This window comes from Bos indicus x Bos taurus, chromosome 11, assembly GCF_003369695.1.
Source record: "Bos indicus x Bos taurus breed Angus x Brahman F1 hybrid chromosome 11, Bos_hybrid_MaternalHap_v2.0, whole genome shotgun sequence".
Taxonomy (NCBI): Eukaryota; Metazoa; Chordata; class Mammalia; order Artiodactyla; family Bovidae; genus Bos; species Bos indicus x Bos taurus.
The window spans coordinates 69,998,287-70,017,402 of record NC_040086.1 but is presented as its reverse complement, the minus strand read 5'-3'; the positions used below and the strand labels follow the sequence as shown (position 1 = coordinate 70,017,402).

General features: G+C 45.7%; 1 protein-coding gene across 1 annotated transcript in view; it reads right to left on the bottom strand.

Annotated features, from left to right (window-relative positions):
* Positions 1 to 19,116, bottom strand: part of ALK (ALK receptor tyrosine kinase) — a 733,751-nt gene that overhangs the window by 315,276 nt on the left and 399,359 nt on the right. Inside the window, exon 4 of the mRNA XM_027555753.1 lies at positions 11,354 to 11,555. Within this exon, the coding sequence (XP_027411554.1) occupies positions 11,354 to 11,555 (202 nt within the window). The remainder of the gene's footprint in view (positions 1 to 11,353; positions 11,556 to 19,116) is intronic.

Genomic DNA, 19,116 nt, shown 5'->3' with positions numbered 1-19,116 from the left:
TGAGTGCTCTTATCAAGAGGTTCCAGAGAGCTCCCTTGCCCCTTCGGCCATGTGAAGACAGAGAGAAGGCACCAACTATGAACGAGGAAGGGAGACCTCTTCCTGCTGACACCCTGATCTTGGACTTCCAGACTCCAGTGAAAGTGAAAGTCACTCAGTCGTGTCCGACTCTTTGCAATCCCATGGACTATAACAGTTTATGGAATTCTCTGGGCCAGAATATTGGAGTGAGTAAGCCTTTCCCTCCTCCAGGGGATCTTCCCAAGCCAGGGATCGAACCCAGGGCTCCCACATTGCAGGCGGATTCTTTACTAGCTGAGCCACAAGGGAAGCCCCCAGACTTCAGAACTGTACAAAATAAACTTCTGTTGTTTATAAACTGCCCAGTCAGTGGTATTTTGTTACACTGGCTCAAACAAGGACTAAAATTTTCCATTTCATCATCATTATTACTATTATACAAATTAAGAGGAATGCTGGAAGAGAGGTGAGCCCCTACTCAGGCTGCCAGGGTGCCTGCTCATCCCTGCCCCGTACCAGCAGCCTCACTCATCCTCTGTCCTCTGTGTGTTGGCACTCAGGAAGAAGCCAGCTGTGAAAGGGCACCAGATCCCTGTCGACCAGTGGAGAGACAGGGCTGCAGCTGGACTGCCACAGGGCCACAGGGCCAATGCCACTCTGGGGACCCTAAAGGGCTTCTCAGAGGAGGAGACACTAAACTGGCTGCGGAAGAATGAGTAAGGACCTCTGGTGGAGAACAGGGTGGAGGGCAATCCGTGAGGAACAACCTGCCCGAGCTATTCTTCTTGCAAAGAGAAAGGAGAGGAAGGAGGATGACAAGAGAGGTCTGAAATTGGAGCCAACAGCAGCCAAAATCATAAGGTTGGCCCAGAGAAGACAAGTGAGCTGGCTCTGATGGGAGAAGGGGAGTGGTCAGGTGCACACCGACAGGAAGGCATTCCACACAAAGCGGGCATGTGTGCTGAGGCCTGGTGACGTGCTGGGGCCACAGGATCACTTGGCCACCCCGCACCACCCCACCTCCCACACCAGGTCTCTGTCTCTCGGAGCTCCTGACTTCTATGTGTGTGTCCCACTGGCTTGTGTGGAAGCAGAACCCAACCCCTCCCCACCGAGGCAGTCTCCAAACACAGAAGTCTCTGGACCCCACCCCCACCCCACCTCTTCTTGTGGCAAACATCCTGTTGCTGCTGCTGCTGCTGCTGCTAAGTCACTTCAGTCGTGTCCGACTCTGTGTGACCCCGTAGACAGCAGCCCACCAGGCTCCTCCGTCCCTGGGATTCTCCAGGCAAGAACACTGGAGTGGGTTGCCATTTCCTTCTCCAATGCATGAAAATGAAAAGTGAAAGTGAAGTCACTCAGTCTTGTCTGACTCTTTATCCTGTTTCAAGTGCTCAAAAGATTTCGCCCTGGGTCCAGGCACTTCTCACTTTCTCTTTCCCTCTGGTATGATCTAAAGACAGTCCACATGTGCAACTATTTTCTGCCCCAGCACAAGTGGATTTCAGGGGACAAGCTCTTCACCAGCACCCCTGTGGCACCAGTGCACATACCCATCACAGCATCAGATCTGTCCCTTGTCGTCCAACACCAAACCTCACTCTGAAGCCTTGAAGGCAGGAAGAGCCACCAGAGTCCAACCAGTGCCTGGGATAGAGTAAGACTTGTAAACATTTGCTGCCACAGTGCATGATGGAAGGAATGTGTCAATTCTCTGACACCACTGGTGTATCACCTAATTCCTCCATCTATTTTTAATATCTCCCTCCCCACTGGGAAGTGGTAAGTACTTGGTAAACACTCCTGAGATGAGAAGTGATTGTTTTTATGCATTTTGACTTCTCTTTGTATACAACATATATTTATCATTATGGGATTTGCCAGGATGCCATTCTGACAAGCCGAGGGGTTTATAGGTATTCACAATTCTCTTATCTACCTAGTGTTCAATCCATCAAATATCCAGGGCAGAGTGGAAAAACGAAAGCAACCAGCTCAGAAGAGCCCCACTACAAGCCTTGGGCTGTCAAATCTCGAAGGTCAAAGCTGGCAGAAGCCGATGGTCTTTTCATTTATTTTTCTTGACGCTCATCAATGAAGGCAATCGTGAGTAAAAGTTGTACCTGCCAGGAAAGGAATTGTCCTTTGTACTTGGTGGCAACCTTCACAGTTGAGGTGCATTCTGACAGCTGCTTCCCGAACCCCTGGGAGAATCACACATCTATCCCTGGGCGTGGGCAGAGGGTGGGGAGAAGCACTTTTTATCTTTTCACTGATTGGAGACTCTTCTTTGATTTTGGCCTGGACTTTTAACTTTTAGAGCTTAGATTTAGGAAGACTCGCATCATGGAACTACCGTAAACTGATCTGGTATCTGTTCACCTAACACAGAATATCTTCTGTGTTCTAGATGCTGTGCCAGGCACTGCAAGGAAAAGATGTGCAAACCAAGGATCTAGCTTCAGGGTGTGTAGCCTAGAGCCAGATGACCAAATATCAGGTGAGATTTTCCTGACTGATTTCCTCAGAGCCAGGTGTGATACAAGGGTTCAACTGCAAGGCTTCCTTGGGGGAAATAACATGAGATAAAAAAATGAGGCAGAAGATCTGTGTTCCCCACTGTATGTTACCCACGACTATGGGCAAATCACTGAACGTCTTTGAGATTCAGTTTACTTATCTGTAAAATGAGGGTAACAACATATAAGGCACAGATTGTAGTGAAGATGAAATGAGTGGGTGGATGTTGATGTACTTTGTACCCTCAACATGCACAGGGCAGATACTTACTGCGAATACTGACAACATAGTGTCTACCTCCTAAGAACACAGAGGAGTGCCATGGTCCTGCTGTTAATCTGAAGATGAGATGAGAGTCAACATATGACATTCTGAAGATCAAGAGGCATGGTGGATAGTGTGTGGATAGAGGGTGGATGGACGCATGAAAGGATGCATGGGATGGAGACCCCCTCTGACTCTAAAAGGTCAGGCTTTCTCCAGTCCACGGTGTATTCTTCTCAGTCTCCATAGCCTTGAACACCACAGTCCTTTTGGAGAAAGAATAACACATGTGTCCTGAGAAGACCCACCAGAGGAGACCAGACCCATCCATGACTTGGGATACATAGTTTTCCCAGCTTGGGGGTGCACAGCAGGCAGGATCAGGCCAGGCTTAGACAGCCTTGTCACTAGCATTTCTCCCCATAAGGGGGAGAAAAATGACTGTCCACCCTGCACAGAAGTCCATCTCACCTCTCCAAGCTTTCTTTTTTTAATTTTTTTCTTAGCATTTAGTAAATAGTTATAGAAAGCCACCTGTTTATGTGATGACGCAAGTCAAGCTGAGATGTTAGCTGTCATTACTAATTCTTGATGCACATCAGAATCCCAGTGGCACTCTTTAAAAATACTTATGCTCATGCCCCTTCCCAAGACTAAAATCAGAATCAATTGGAATGGCCTTTAGCCATATGGATTTTGTAAACTGTGTACTTATGATTTGTACCCCCAAATCTTGAGACCTACCATTTCAATGGCTTAAGGTCCATATGCTAGAGAAGACTAGCATTTTAGTTGTTGCTTCAATATTACTACTCAAAGGGGTGAGAAATATGATAAATCCAGGCATAGTTAGTGGGACTGGTACTTTGGGGTACCACCTAGATCATACCGAGGGGTATGAAATTGATAACCTTGGCCCATCTCACAACCACTCTCCCCAAATGCTGAGCAGTCTGGAGGAAGGCTGGCCCACCTTTATAGGAGCAATTGGTAGGGGATGAGGGGAACACCCACTCCACATTATTTAATTTAACTTCACAACCACCCTATGAGGTGGTTCAGTTACTACCATCACACAGAGAGGAAAGCTGAGGCTCCAGAGACTAGCCTAAGAGCACACTGAGTGTGTGTGCTGGGGGAGGGGGTGCCTCCCTGCGCTCCTAGGACTGGAGTCTCACAACTGCCTCTGCTCTAGAGTTCCCAGCTGCATGACTGTTCCCATGACACCGTGACAGGGCTGAGTGTGAGTTTTAAGGCTTTTAAAAATTATCTTTAAAGCCTTTGAATGGCTCTCTCTTTTTAGTGTAAATCACCCGGACATTAAAGCCCTTATTGTATATTTATTAGTGTGTTATTCAGACCAAGGGGGAAAAGAGAGAAGCTGACACTACGAATGACTTTGAAAGCGAGAAGAAGCGGGGCCTGAAATTAAATCACTGTGACAGTGCCACTCGAGGGCATCAATTTCAATAAATGATCACCTTTTGTTCACTCCTGGTCCCGTTTGTCATGCGGGCAGGATGCGAGGAGAACTTTGCCCGGGACGCTGAGTACCACAGGCCTCTAATTTCCTCACGCTGGCCAGGCCTGCCACAGTGCCCTGAACCAACTGAAGGTACGCCCAGCAAGGCTGAGCAGAGGCCGTCGGGCATCCTTTCAGAGGCAAATGCCCTGTGTCATCTTACCACACTGCGCTCCCCCGCTCCTGCCCCTCGCTCAGCCTCCTGAGACCATCCAGTCTATTTATAGGGAAATCCAGGTTTCTGTACAAAAGTGGTGAAAGGTCTCTGTGGGTCAGTAGTAGGTAACTGTATTGTGTGCCAGACTAGTGGGCCCATAAAGCAGACTGTATCACTTCCTGCTCCGCTGTCCTGACTGGCAACCTGAGGCAGGGGCACTTGCATTGCGCGATGGAGGAAGGGGAGGCAGCGGTGAAATCTCCACTTCAGGAGGGAGGAAGCTGAGGCTGGGAAGGCGGTGGTTGTTCTATTACCACACTGCAAACTAGCAGCTAGGACTGACGGCTCACCCCTGACGCCCAGCAATCAATATTGCTTTGGGTTAAATTCCTTTGGCAGGTCTCCCATTGGGACTGTTTCTGGTTTTAAAGCTGGGATCTTTAGTCAGAACCAATCGGTTTAAATAAACATGGCAGCCGTGTGGGTACCCAGCACAGACGTGAGTTCTTCTTCAACTGAGAGGGGAGTGCAGATGTTAATCTCAGGGCAATGAGGTTGAGGACTTCTTGATTGAGATTTTCTGTTTAGCTGGGAAACAGACAAATGGAAGCACTGGAGGATGGGGCTCTGGGGCCCAACATGGGCGTGGGTCCTGGCTTTGCCAGGAGCCTGCACTTTGACCTTTATCACATCTCATCAGGCATTGAGCCCTGGCTTCCCACATCAGGAAATCAACGAGACAGATGGAACTCAAGTCTCCTCTGAGTGTAGGGGTTAAGCTCCCACAGATAGGTGAAGTTCTGTGCTGTGGAGAATCTTATTTCTCTGCTACCCTCTGGAATGAGTCTCATTCGTGTTGTGAAAAGGCCCTGACGGCTTATCTTGGCTCAAGCCCAGGTATCACCAAATCCTTTAGGTTTAAAACATCTTTTCAAGTATTAGTAATTCAAAAGATTGGCAACTTCTATCCCCCCAGGCCCAATTCTTCCCTCCACACACTGTAGTTCTGGTCACACGTAAGAAAAGTCCCCAGATACCCAGGGCTGCAGGAGAAAGCTGTATGCGCAAGGAGGAAGGCAGACTTGTTGCGGATGTCATGGAAGCAGTCTTGGAGAGTCGCTCTTACAGTCTGAGACACCACCAACCCTTGGGCTTGTGTTCTTGAGTCCAAGAAGCTGCTGATTTTACATTGCCAATTGCTGCTGGACAGACTGCTCTTTCTAAAACAGCTTTCAGTTGAAAGGCAGGGGAGCACAGGAGAAGAAGGAGCTGAGATGCCTGTGCTGGCTTTCCTGGACAGTGGTCTTAGCTCAGCCTCTTAAAATTTCTGGGCCCTAATTTAAGAACATCTGCATAAGCATCTGCTGTTGCTGTTGAACTTGTGTCTTCCTTACTGAACTGGATGCTTCTTGAAAGAAAGCCTTTGTCATCTCCGGCTGTGTATTCCCAGCACCGATGATACAGGTGGCACTCCATCCATGGTGCTTACATGAATTATAAACTGAGAAGGATCTATTAATGTATTAAGTATCTACTACAGTTGGGCACAGTGTGCGCCATCCTCCTCATGCCATTCCAGTTTGTTGTTCAGTTGCTCAGTCATGTCTGACTCTATGCAACCCCATAGACTGCGGCACGCCAGTCTCCTCTGTCCTTCACTACCTCCCAGAGTTTGCTCAAACTGACATCCATTGAGTCAGTAACACCATCCAACCACCTCATCCTCTGCTGCTCCCTTCTCTTTTTGCCTTCCATCTTTCCCAGCATAAGGGTCTTTTCCAGTGAGTTTGTTCTTCGCATCAGGTGGCCAAAATACTGGAGCATTTCACAGTACACCATGTTAAATAGGTATTATATTCGTTGAATTCACAGAACTCTGTGGCCTCTAATTTCCAGTTAGGATGTCCTCTGCCTGCTAGATTCTGCAGTCAGCGGGGTTGGGCAGTTTGACAGCCCATTTCTCTGCTTCCTTGAGTCCGTGGCCTTTCTGGCTGGGAAGATGAGCAGATGAGCAGGCCAGGCATTCATTGTCGGCTGTCCCCTGGGAGACTCCGGGCAAAGCCTGACTGTCTTGGCAGACTCAGGCGTTCTCGCCCTGTGAATCATTTAGATCTCACACACTCTGCTGCTGCTGCTGCTGCTGCTGCTGCTTTCCAGGCGACTGGGAGGGGAGCATCTGTTGGGATTCCCCAACCGCTGCCCCTGCTTCCTGTGCCTCCTCGCAGGCTGCCGCCCCGCTGGTGTTGCACTGAGTGGTCTCCCAGGGACTTGCTGGCCTCTGACTTGTCGTTCCTCTGAGTCAGGCTCTCCCGAGTCGACAGTGTTATGACAACTTCCTCCCTTGTTACTACAAATGCTGACTGTTGTTTTCCCAGCAGCGTTCCCTAACCACCGTGTTCTGTTCTGAGAGGAAGCCAGCCTTATCCGTAGTCATCACTGTCATCACCACCACGATTTCACCATGTCCCCCTCACTGCATTGATCACTGGGCTCCTGGGGTCATCTCTGACATTATAGGGAACAAGCTTCCAGCAAGGCAAACTGCCAAGGATCCCCAAATCAAAAGATTCTTGAGAGTGGCACTGACCTCATAATCAGAAAACAGATGAGTTGCAATCCTGTGTGATCCCAAATTGTAAGCAGAGTGGAGTAGATCAGGGTATTAAGTAAATGGCCTCTTACATGTGTTTCCTGATCAGAGTGTACAAAACCCTTCACATCCTTAACTGCACGGACCCCACATGACTATGTGAGAAGGGCAGCACCATCATTCCCACTTTACAAATGGTAAATCTGAGGCTTAGGTAGGGATGGAATGTGCCTGAACTCATAGAGCTCATTCATGAAATATCCTTTCACAAACCATCAAGGTTGGCTTTCCACATCTCTAGCACCTCTATGGTCCTAACAAATACAAAATACCCAATAAATGACTGTTCATTGAACTGACAATTGAATAGTGACATAGGACTTAAATTCAAGACTTTGATTCACAGAACATTATTATTATTATTTTTGCTGCACTACTGTGGTTCAATTGAGCTCTTGCAGCAATGGGTGAAAACAATCTAGAGTCAGCCTGATGAGGTTCAGATGCCCTCCACCCTGTCTAGTCAGTGACCTTGGACAAGTTATTTGGCTTCACTCAATTTCCTCATCTGTGAGACAGAAGATAGTAACACAGTACCTGTGTTGTTGAGTATTAAATAAGAAAACACATTTAAAGTGCATAGCAGTGATTGGCATAATTAGTGCATAATTAGTGTTAACAAGTTACTACTCAAGGGTGGGAATGGGCCTTATATGTCTGTGAAACCCAGGACTTGGCACAGCGGCTGGAACATACACACGCCTGCCAACACTGACACATATGTGACGGGAAGTAAGTCCTTTACCCCTCCTGGCCTCAGTTCCCAACACTTGTGAACTGACATGGTGGGACCAGGTAAATTCCAGTGTTCTTCCCCACTCTAAAATGCTCCATTTCAGAGGTCTCAATGGGACAGTTTTGCCCCCCAGGAGACATCTGGCAATGTCTGGAGACATTTTTGTTGTCATAACCTGGGGAGGTGCTACTGGCATCTAGTGGGTAGAGGCCTTGGAAGGCGGGGGCCACGCTCAGGACAGTGCCCACAAGAAGAACTGTCTGGCCCCAGATGTCAATAGTATCGAGACTGAGCAAACCCAGATCCAGCTGGACGTGAACAGCTAGAGTTCTCTGAATTGATGGAAAGGGCCTGTGGCCTGCAGCTTGCCAGGGTGCCCAGGGAAGCACCCTCAGGGCTGGCTCAGGTGTCTTTAATTTAAACCAGAATCACTCTTATCATCAAACTCCAAAATGACTCTGCCACGGCTAGGAGAGAACATTGTGGCACAAGACTCACGGAGCCTGGCCTGAGGCAAAGCCCCTAGGATGCAGGGGCAGCCCTACCAAAGCCAGGGTCAGTGGGCTTGCCCATCACCCCTGCAGCATTTCCCTTGCCTCAGCTCCCTCCCTCCAGGGGACAGATGACTGCCAGTGATCAAGGAGTCATGCTGGGAAGAAAATGCTTTGGCCTGCGAAATGGACACAGAAATGGCAGCCTCAGGGAAAGGTCACAGCCTCCTGCATTGTGCAGTATTGGTCTCTGTGTTCTCACCACATATGGAGGGAAGGTCACCATTACATGCCCCCCGGATCTTCAAAGAAGCTGCTGCTGCTGCTAAGTCGCTTCAGTCATGTCCGAATCTGTGAGACCCCATAGATGGCAGCCCACCAGGCTCCACCATCCCTGGGATTCTCCAGGCAAGAACACTGGAGTGGGGTGCCATTTCCTTCTCCAATGCATGAAAGTGAAAAGTCAAAGTGAAGTCCCTCCATCGTGTCCGACTCTTTGAGACCCCAAGGACTGCAGCCTACCAGGCTCCTCCATTCATGGGATTTTCCAGGCAAGAGTACTGGAGTGGGTTGCCATTGCCTTCTCTGTCAAAGAAGCTAGCTTGTCTCTTTTCGCAAAGTTCCTTCACTTCCATCTCCTCTTTCGCAAACTCATCGGTTCTCCCTGAATTCCTGCCGAGAGGCTATGGGTTTCCCAGAAAGAGGAGAAATGACCCAGAAAGACCCCAAATGAAGAAAGGGGAGAACTGAAGTCTTGTTTAGGTTACTATAAATAGGCTGCCGATCTCCTCTTTGTCTCAGTTTTCCTGTCTGTTAAATGAGCAGAGACATTATTTTGCCAACAAAGGTCTGTCTAGTCAAAGCTATGGTTTTCCCCATAGTCATGTACAGATGTGAGAGTTGGACTATAAAGAAAGCTGAGAGCCAAAGAATTGATGCTTTTCAACTGTGGTTTTGGAGAAGACTTGAGAGTCCCTTGGACGGCAAGGAGATCCAAACAGTCCATCCTAAAGGAAATCAGTCCTGAATATTCATTGGAAGGACTGATGCTGAAGCTGAAACTCCAATACTATGGCCACTTGATGCAAAGACCTGACTCATTTGAAAAGACCCTGATGCTGGGAAAGATTGAAGGCAGGAGGAGAAGAGGGTGACAGAAGATGAGATGGTTGGGTGGCATCACCGACTCAATGGACATGAGTTTGAATGAACTCCAGGAGTTGGTGATGGATAGGGAGGCCTGGCATGCTGCAGTCCATGGGGTTGCAAAGAGTCAGACATGACTGAGTGACTGAACTGAACTGAAATGGGACCTCAGATGATAGTTATGAGCACAGGAAGATAAAGAGGGGATGGCTTTTTGTAAGCCCCCACAGCGAGTCACACCAAGGAGCAGTCATCTTCCTGAGGATGCTGGACAGGGACCAGGCCCTGCTACTTAGGAAGTGCTGAAGTCCTGCGGCATTTGTCCCCTTGCAGGCATGCATGTTCTCAGCTGGCATTTCAGGGAGACCCCAAACTCCAGGTCCCCCTGTGACATCAGTGAGTCCTCTACCCGCTCCCCACTCCTCCAGCACTTTAACAGATTGATAGCCTGAAGTCCCAGCAGCACCAGGCAGCACTCTCTGGACTCTGCCAGGCTTGGTGGGGCAGGAATGGTGAGCAGAAGGCAAAATAAATAGCTCATGGGGCTGGGCAAACACATACAGGATGGCACTGCGGCTGAGGCCACCACCAGCCCCACTCATGGATGGGAGACTTTGCCATCTGGTATTCTCACAAGAAAGGGAGGCTATGATGGAGGAAGGCGTGCCCATGGCTCACCCCTAACACCTGGCATTCTTGATTTCTTATGAACACAGCAAGAAACACTTGGTGGCCGGGCCCCTCCCAGTCAGGCCAACGAGACATTTCTGAGGCAAGAAGATGCATGCGAGTTTCGATATGAGGAGAACATCCTTTCTGAAGCCAAGATTTCATTCCTGCTGGGACAGTAGTAGCAGTTCTTTGAAACACAAATAAATACAGATGGGCCAGTAGCAGGGGGAGTAGGGTGAAGCCTTTCAAGAAATGAGTAAGAGGCTGTATAGTTTTATTGGAATGGTGGTAGGTAGGCTCTTCCCACTGACCCAGTATAGCACAGAGGTGGAGATGGGTAACATCACTGTTCAGTTGGAGTCTCTCCGAAAGATATTTTCTTAGAGGAAAGTTAAGCCCTGTAAGTTTAGCTAGAAATGTGAGGTCAACTAGCACACATGCCTCTCTCACTCTTGTTGATTATCAGAGCAGGGACCCCTCAAAGCTGGGGTCTTATGGAATGAGAAGAAAGGCAAGCGCAGAGATTCCCTTGTTCAAGTTTGCTTCCCAGAGTCACCGTTTCTAGAGGCCCGACAGATCACTGAGGAAGCAAGTGAGTATGTCCAGGAAGCTTAAGTTCAATGACAAGGGTACTGGGTATGACATCAGTGCTGTGAAGCCTTGCTGTGAAGCCTGTCTTACTCCTCTCCTCAATCGGCACCGTGCGGCAGCCCTGATCTCTTCCACCGTGGGGTCCCGCACTGCTGTGGGACTGCTCAGGCAGCCACAAAGGTTTGCTCTTTCCCTTCCTGCCAAAGTTCCCCTGGTAAAAACCAGTTTCCAGCATATTAAATTACTTTCATTTTGGCCTTTTAACACTCCCCTTGGCTGTTTTCTTCTTGGCTCCATCTGGACTTTGGGAAACGAATATCTTTAATACCCACTCATTAAATGTCCACTCTGCCAGCTGGTCCTCTGGCCTCTGGAAGGACCGCCAGCCTGGGCAGCCAGAGGGCCCCACAGATCAGTGCCCGAGACACCACCCAGGGAATAATAGCAGTAATGGCTCAATCTGGACCCTACCCGTTAAAGGACGATTGTGAGTTTTAAGTAGATGTCATAGAGTCTGGAAATTTGTAGCCAAAAGCCACATCTCCATTCACATACTGGATTTGGGACACGGGGAAGGACTCACCCATGCTTTCCCGGAGTGGGTGCCAGGAGGATCTCTCTTCCAGCCTCGTTGTGGGGCAGCAGCTGAGCGACGTACCTGCCCGATGGCTGCAGGTGCCGATGCACCGAGACGGCCAGCCGGCAGTGCTCGCTGCTGCTCCTCATCCACGGGCTCAGGATCGTGTGCTTGGAGTTTGCCGAGGTGTTGAGGAGGAGGAAGGCACCTGCCAAGAGACATGGAGAGTGAGTCTGCAGTGTGTCCAGATGAGAGGACCAGCATCAGCTCTGTGGTGGGATTAGAGAGATCAACGGCATTAGAGTCAACGATGCTGGAAGTCTTCCTCCAGCCTCTCACCTTCTTCACACAGCCAATCTCTTCCTTGCTCTCTTAGGCTGTTTCCATAAAAAGTAAAGCCTCAGGCAAAGATAGTGATCTGGGACTTATTATCAGGAAGACCGAGCTTCTCACCTCAGCTTCCCTACTGACTAGTTCTGTATCTTATCTTTGAATCTCAGGTTTCTCGTCTGTAACGAGGACAGCCTAAGAGAGTCCCTCACTCCATATATGATCCCAGAGTGGAGCCAGGGTATCAGTTCTACCTCATAAACCTCCATGTGTGGTATCTCCAAACCTCACAAACCAGGACACTCTGGGGCATCTCAGGCCACCCAATGGGTCACAGTTTAAATCTGAGCTGACCTGAGTTCTTCATATGACACTCAAGCCAACTTCAGACTAAACTGATATCTGTTGGACAATTCAGAGTTTCTGAGGAATGTTTGGGTTGGCTCCAGGCTGTCTAATAGTTATGACCAGTTCAAGATTTTCTTTGTGTGGCTTATTTTGGTCACTTATTTTGTAGCCAAGATCATGGCTACAACTTCTTTGCTTACTAGCTAAGTGATCTAGAGCAAAGCATTAACTTTTTCTTGTTTCAGTTTCCTCATGTATAAAAATGGCATGGGAAGGGTTGGCCAAACTCAATAATCTTTTTTTTTTTTTTAATAATCTTTTAAGACCCATTTCAGCCCCTTAGTCTATGAATCATGTGAATCTGCAACTATTCTCCACAAAGAGAGCCCTACAAATCCATCCTGGTGCCATGTCTGTGGCAGAGTTTCCCTCTGGGGCAAGCCAACCCTAATACCAGCAGCACAGGCCAAGTGACCTACACAAAACCTGTGTTTATGGGGATTACTGTTGGCATAAAGGAACAGCATTATTTTATTGTTCCTGGTATTCCTTCTGATGCATTAATATCACTCGCCACACTTCTCCATTGAAGTTTTGGACCATTAGATGCTGCTCCTTTTGCAGTGAAAGCCTGTCTCATAAGATCCTTGATTTCTCCTGTGGGAACCAGCTAACGGGTATTCAGCTTCTTTAACCACCCCCAGCACATAGAATTAGTCTCCTTCACAGATAACCCAATTTATCGAGTAGGCAAAGGAACCATACTTTTTGTTGATAAAGAATGATATGGAGGAAAGAAAGGGATTTCTACCAGAAGCTAAGTATTTCCAAGGACACATATTGTGTCAGGAATTTGGAGAGTTGCTATATTTTAGAAGTAGATAAATATGACTTCTAGTTACAATCAGGATGAAGTCAGCACAAGACTGTTTCTGAATCAGGGACACGGGTCAGTACTGGAAACTGAACCCTCTGTAATTAGTGGGAAGTTTTCAGCATGGTGCACGGGCCTTTAAAAAGTGCTTTTTGACCCTCAGTAAATAATCTGTATTATTATCCTATTTTACCATGGGGAGACATTCTTGTTACGGGCACAGAGGTTAAAAAAAAAATAATAATTAGAATCAAAGACTCAGAAAGCACTTTAATTTGATCCAATGTAATGCCCTTGCTTTTCTAGAGAAGCAGACTGGAGATCGGAAGTGGGAAATAACTTGTATAAAGTCTCAACTTGAAAGTCCAAACCAGATTCCAGGTCTCTGAACTCCTAATCAAGGCTCTTTAAACCTTGCATCTTTCTCATTGCCCCACTGTATTCTTTATCCTAAAATGAAATGTAACCAGAGTGCCTTGTGGCCAAGTTGTATAACGCAGGAGCCAAGAGGGGTGGGACAGGAGAAAGACAGGCAGATGGGTGCTGGACCAAATCCATTTGTTCATTGGCCTCTTTACTCACTCCTTTCTGCCCTCAGATTTCATTTATTGGATGCCTACTTTGAGCAAACATCCAAGCACTGGCTCTGCCCTGGGGACACAGACATGAGTCAGACACAGTTCTGGACTTCAAGGAACTCTAGGTCCCATAGGGGTGATGAGACGTCTGCACTAACTTTAATCAAAGGTAGAGGTTATAGAGTCATAAGACACATACAGACAAAGTACTTTGGAAGGCTCCACAAAAGATATTAGGTTCAGCTGGGAAGATTCATAAAGAAGATGATCTTTGAGCTAGGTCTTTAAAGGAGAGAAAAACAAAGATATTGGCAGAAATGGCTATGCAAAATTTGAGAGGAAGAGGAGTCAAGGCAGAAATGCAGAAAATGTGTCATGGCATTTGGATGCAGAGTGGGGCACATGAAGAGAAGGCTGAGAAATAAGGAAGGCTGGTGCATGTGGGCCAGACCACAGAGAACATTTCATTTCCAGCTGAAAGTGTTCAACTATACTTTGGACAATAGGGAGCCAGAAAAGATTTTTGAGCAGGATAGGCACCTCATCAGAGTGATGTTTCAGGAAGATTAATCTGGTATGGTGGGGGAGAAGCGGGATCAAAACTGACCCAACCTCATCCTCCACCATCCGTCCACACCAGGCAAGGACAAGACTAAATGCAGATGTGATGTGTTTAGTATGTTACGTTGTAAGCAAAGGTGCTGTGTTAGGGACAACTCTGGGATCTACTGAGGCTTCCAACCATCTGTTCAGAGCAAGTGAGAGCCCTGGAAGTATCTCTGGGGCACAGTCTTGTGGCAGATACTTTGGGGTGCATTCTGAGCTTAGGATGAAACCACACATGCCACATATAAGGGAGCACAGTAGTGTGTCTGGGTCTGAGACCCTACGCTGGTATTTTTCATTGGGAAAAAGTTGGATTGAAACCAGCTTTTTGAGCTACTGAGAGAAAGAAAGCAGGCAAAATAAAAGAGGTGCTTCCCTTTTTTGTCAGTGAGCACACACTGATGATTGGGTATTAAAGATATTCGTTTAACCCCTGGGAAACTCGAGCTCCCAATAGGAGCAAATCAAGCTGAAGTTGCTGGGGCTTGGGGGGGCTCATCTTCTCCACTGTCCCTCCCTCCTGGATGTGAAACCACATGTAAATTCTGTCCTTGTGATTCAGTACCTCAATAATGAGACTCTTTCAAAGCTGACTGGAAGATGGATTACTTTTCCAGTTCTAATATGTGAGATGATGTTTATATGAATTTTATTTTGTGCAACTGGACTATCAATAAGGGACTGAGCTTAAAGTATTTTCACTCTCAATAAAACTATAGTTGAGAGCTATCTCTTCATCAGCAGCTTTCCTCTACCCCTAAAAAATAAAATAAAAGGAAAAAATACATTTCATAAGCTCCTTGGGATATTGTCAGTATAAATCTTTTAAAGTCAGTGAGAATTTATCTCTCCTCTTCCTCTTTCCCATTTCCTGTTTATTTTGCTCAGAATAGCTTGGGGCTATGGGAAGGCTCCTGGGGTCCCTTCTAATTAAGAAGGATGGCCTGGCAGCTCACAGACCTTCTCCCAGAGTGGGCCATAGTGGGTGGAGAAGCAGATCAAAGAGCCCTGCTTACCCGGTGCCACGATTGTGGTTTCCTTATTACGTTATTGTGTTGATGTGTTCAATGATTAAATATGAAATGGTTATTATTTCTACCTCTGGTCACAGGCATAGGGATGTGTCACTCTCATCTAAGCCAGCAGGGCTCAAATTATGAGACAGAAACCAAGGGGCATGAATCTTGAGATCAGACAGACTCTTTTATATTCAGGCTCTATCTCTATTTCATTCTAGGCTTTAGACAAATTATTTAACCTCTTTAAACCTTAGTTTGCTCAGATTTAATATGGCTATAGCCTACCTCCTATGGCTGTCATGGAGATTAAATTGAATTGCATATGTGAAAGTGGCTAGTACAGTGTCTGGCCCTTAGTAGATACGTGATGAATGTTGATTTCCTGATTTGAGGGGTGTCAATCTGGAGCTCCTTTTATCTATCCCTAAACTTGGAATCAGAAGGACCAAATTTCATCCCTGGCTCTGCTACTACCAAGGTTTCTTTGTTTGTAAAATGAAAAGGTTGGATAGAATCTCTCTGAGGACCCTTAGAGCTGCAAACTGTCAGTAATTCTATCTGCCTGCCTAGAATATTATTAATCTAAAGGAAACATGTCAAGTCTCCAAGCCCCTAAGTCCTAAAGACTTCTTCTCCTAATTTAGCTCTCTGAGGCTTCTAAACCAACAGTTTCTATCAATTGACCAAATATTCTGTGGACTGTGATTCCCAGTTCTGCTTCCTCTCTTCTAATTTACACGAACCCATCTCTGTGAAGGGCTCCTGACGGAGCATCATTTGTTCTGTAGATGCTTTTGTTACAAGACTGGTACCACCTCTAAATGTTTCATATTTAACACAATGCTTGCCATATGGCAAGCACTCAATGACTACAAATCAAAGTAATTTATACATAAAGCAAGGAGTCAAGTAGTTCAGAGTGGCTTGTAATAATAATAATAATAAAAACTATCCCCAATCATGCTCCTCACACCAAGTCCCAAAAATACTTTTAAGGAATTCTGATGTCTTTGGCCAGCTGCTTTCATGAGTCTAGATATCTGGATTTAGAGTGTTATTTGTTGGTGCAACAACTTTAGGCTCATTAACATTGATGGTACAGTAAGAAAAATGATCCTATCCCCCTTCTATTGGGTTGGTCAAAAAGTTCGTTTGAGTTTTTCCACACGATCTTAATAATTCTTTATTTTTTAAATCCCTTTTTACTTTTTTTAATTACTTTCCTTTTTAACTCTTCATGGCAAATTTATCATTTGTTCCATCAGCTTTACGCAGTATCACCTGACTCTCCTTCCAGGAAGGTGACGCCATTAGCCTTCCTGCTCTTCCAGACTTTTTCACATCCACCTCCTAAAGCAGCTGTGTTTTCCTCTATATTGTCAAGGTTGTGTAAGAATGATTAAGTCTTGTGTTTTGCTTACAGGTTGATGCTAAATGTTGAAAATTAATAACAGAGCTTTTTATATTGAAAACTATATACATATTTTCACTGCAGTGAACAAAGGTTATATTTATAAATGTCTTTATTGGTCCAGTAATGCATCCCATTCCACAGAGAATGTTTCTAATATCAAGATGAAATGAATATTCATTCTCTCTCTCTTGGTCTTAACATTGTCACCTGTCAAAATTGTGGCACATTATGATTTGCCTTATATTTGAACCAGGAGTCTCCTGTGCAGTTTGTTTTTCCAGAAATTTCTGATTGCTTTTCTCTTTTATTTATTTTCTATCTGCCTTTTGCACTATATCACTAATGCTTCTACAAATTCCTTAAAAAATCTCTCCCTTTTTCTCGAAGACCCTGACTTTATGTTTTTAATTTATACCAGTTGTTTTCTGGGCCTCCAGTACAGCTATTATTCTGGAATTTCTTTTCACTGGGTCTCTTCCATTAGTCCCACCATTCTAGGAAATTTCCTCAGGGGAAAACTTTTTTGAAAATCTTTGACTATCTCCAATATTTTTATTTTGTTTTCACACTTGGTTGATAGATTGTTTGGCTATAGTTTCCAGATTAGAAGTTTTGCTTCAGAAATTTAGAGGTCTAGCTTTAGTATTGTTGAGCATCTGTGTGACTGAGGTGAAATCTGACGCTGGTTTTACTGTAATTTCTTTATGGTCAATCTGTTTGTTTTTCCTTTGGAAGCCTTCAGGACCTTTCTTTAACACTGATGTGCTTGAATTTTGGTACAACGGATCTAGGAATGGATCTCTATAAAAATTCTGCCGTGACATTTGGTGGGCTCTTTCAATCTGAAAATACATTTCTTTCTTTCATTTCTGGTAAATCTGTTTCATTATTTCTCTGATATTTTCATTGCCCTCTTCTCAGTCTTAAATCTTTCTGAAGACATTTATCTCTCAAGTTAACTTTTTAGCTACTTTATCTTTGTTTTCTCTGGGGTCAGTTTTTTAATGTTGATATTTCTTTTTCATTCTGCTGGGCTATCACATGTAGGGTGGTCCTGGCTCAGCCCCTCGTATAGAAACAGGAGAAGCTAGGAGCACTTCTAGAAACTTCTTTACCCATAGTTAGTGCTTGCCCTTCATGTCAGCATTGGCTTGATGGACTGTGGGGAGCAGGCCACCCTGCAGCACCTGCTCCCCAACTCCAGCATCGTGGACTCATCTTCATTCTCTACATGAGCAATGAACACTCCCAAGAGTAGCCCTGGTTTTCTAGGTCCACTTGAATTTTTAGAGAAAAGTCTTTGTTTCTCTCCCTTGGGGTTAGGTATCTTACTAATTTTTCATCTGGTAAAATGGGGTTGAAAGGAAGTGACCATATGAGTTAACACACCCAGAGAAATCACATTCTTCCTCCTGACTCTCATCCTTCCTTCCAGAGAATCACTTATCAGTACCCATTGTGGTGCTTCCCAGCAAAGGAAGACCCCTCCTCTGCTCCTCTGCTCATCTTATTTCCTCTGTCAGCAGCTTCCATCTCCTCTTTGTGCTCTAGAAGTCACTCATAGATCCCCTCCTGTTCTGTTTGCCATTCAAGGTTTATTCCTCCTTTGAATCCTTTATTATCACTTTAGTGGGATTACAGGAGAGAAGAAGACAAAAGTGTGCTCAGTCCACCATCCTGAACCAGAAGTCTCTTAATCATATTCTTTGCGTGAGAACATGAATAAACAAATGTATGAATGGACAGATTTCTATCTCAATAAACCACCTGATTCTGGCACCACTGGTTAATTGTCTATATTGAAATTAAACTATTAAATCATTATTTCAAGCTATTACTTGATCACGATACCATTTGTATTAGGTGGGGCCTCAGGAATAGCAGAAGTTTATTGGCTGGAATGTGGACAGAAGAAGTGCAACACAGTACAAGGTGTAGCATAGGGAATGATGCCGTGCCATCCCCCAGAGTATGTTCCACAGCACACCAGCCCCACAAGGTGTTAATAGGTATTATGGGAAAGCTCAGGGGTCAAGGAAGGTTGAGGATTATTGGGTTAAACAAAAGTAAACAAGCTCTTTCCTTGTGGGACTTCCTAGAAACTTAATATGCCAATAAGAGTTTTGACTCTTCAAGACTGAAACATAAAACAAAGATTTCCAAAACTCCTTTGGGCACAGAATCTTTTGCTATGGTGTATAATGCACCATGGAATATGCTTTGAAAACCCTACTCTATTCTATTTGTGCTCTAGAGACCATGTGCAGAAAGCGAGAAAGGAAAAAAATCCATCGTGATAAGAATTAAAGTAGTATAAAAGTGAATAACATATCTCTACCATCTCTTAAACTGTAAAGCTCTGTTTGTATGACTTTCAAACTGTCCTCCCATCAACACCTAAGATTCTTGTGGCAGAATCATGCTTTTAGAAAGGCTCCTCTGGGTTACTATTTTGGTCTCTCTACCTGAGGATACTTAAAAATGCTACGTTCTATATCTGACTTTCAGAATGTCAGAGCTAGAAACAAACATGGTGGTCACATAGCTAGCCCCTTGCTCTAATGGGGAGAAAGCAAAAAAGCTGAGGACTTGCTCAAGGT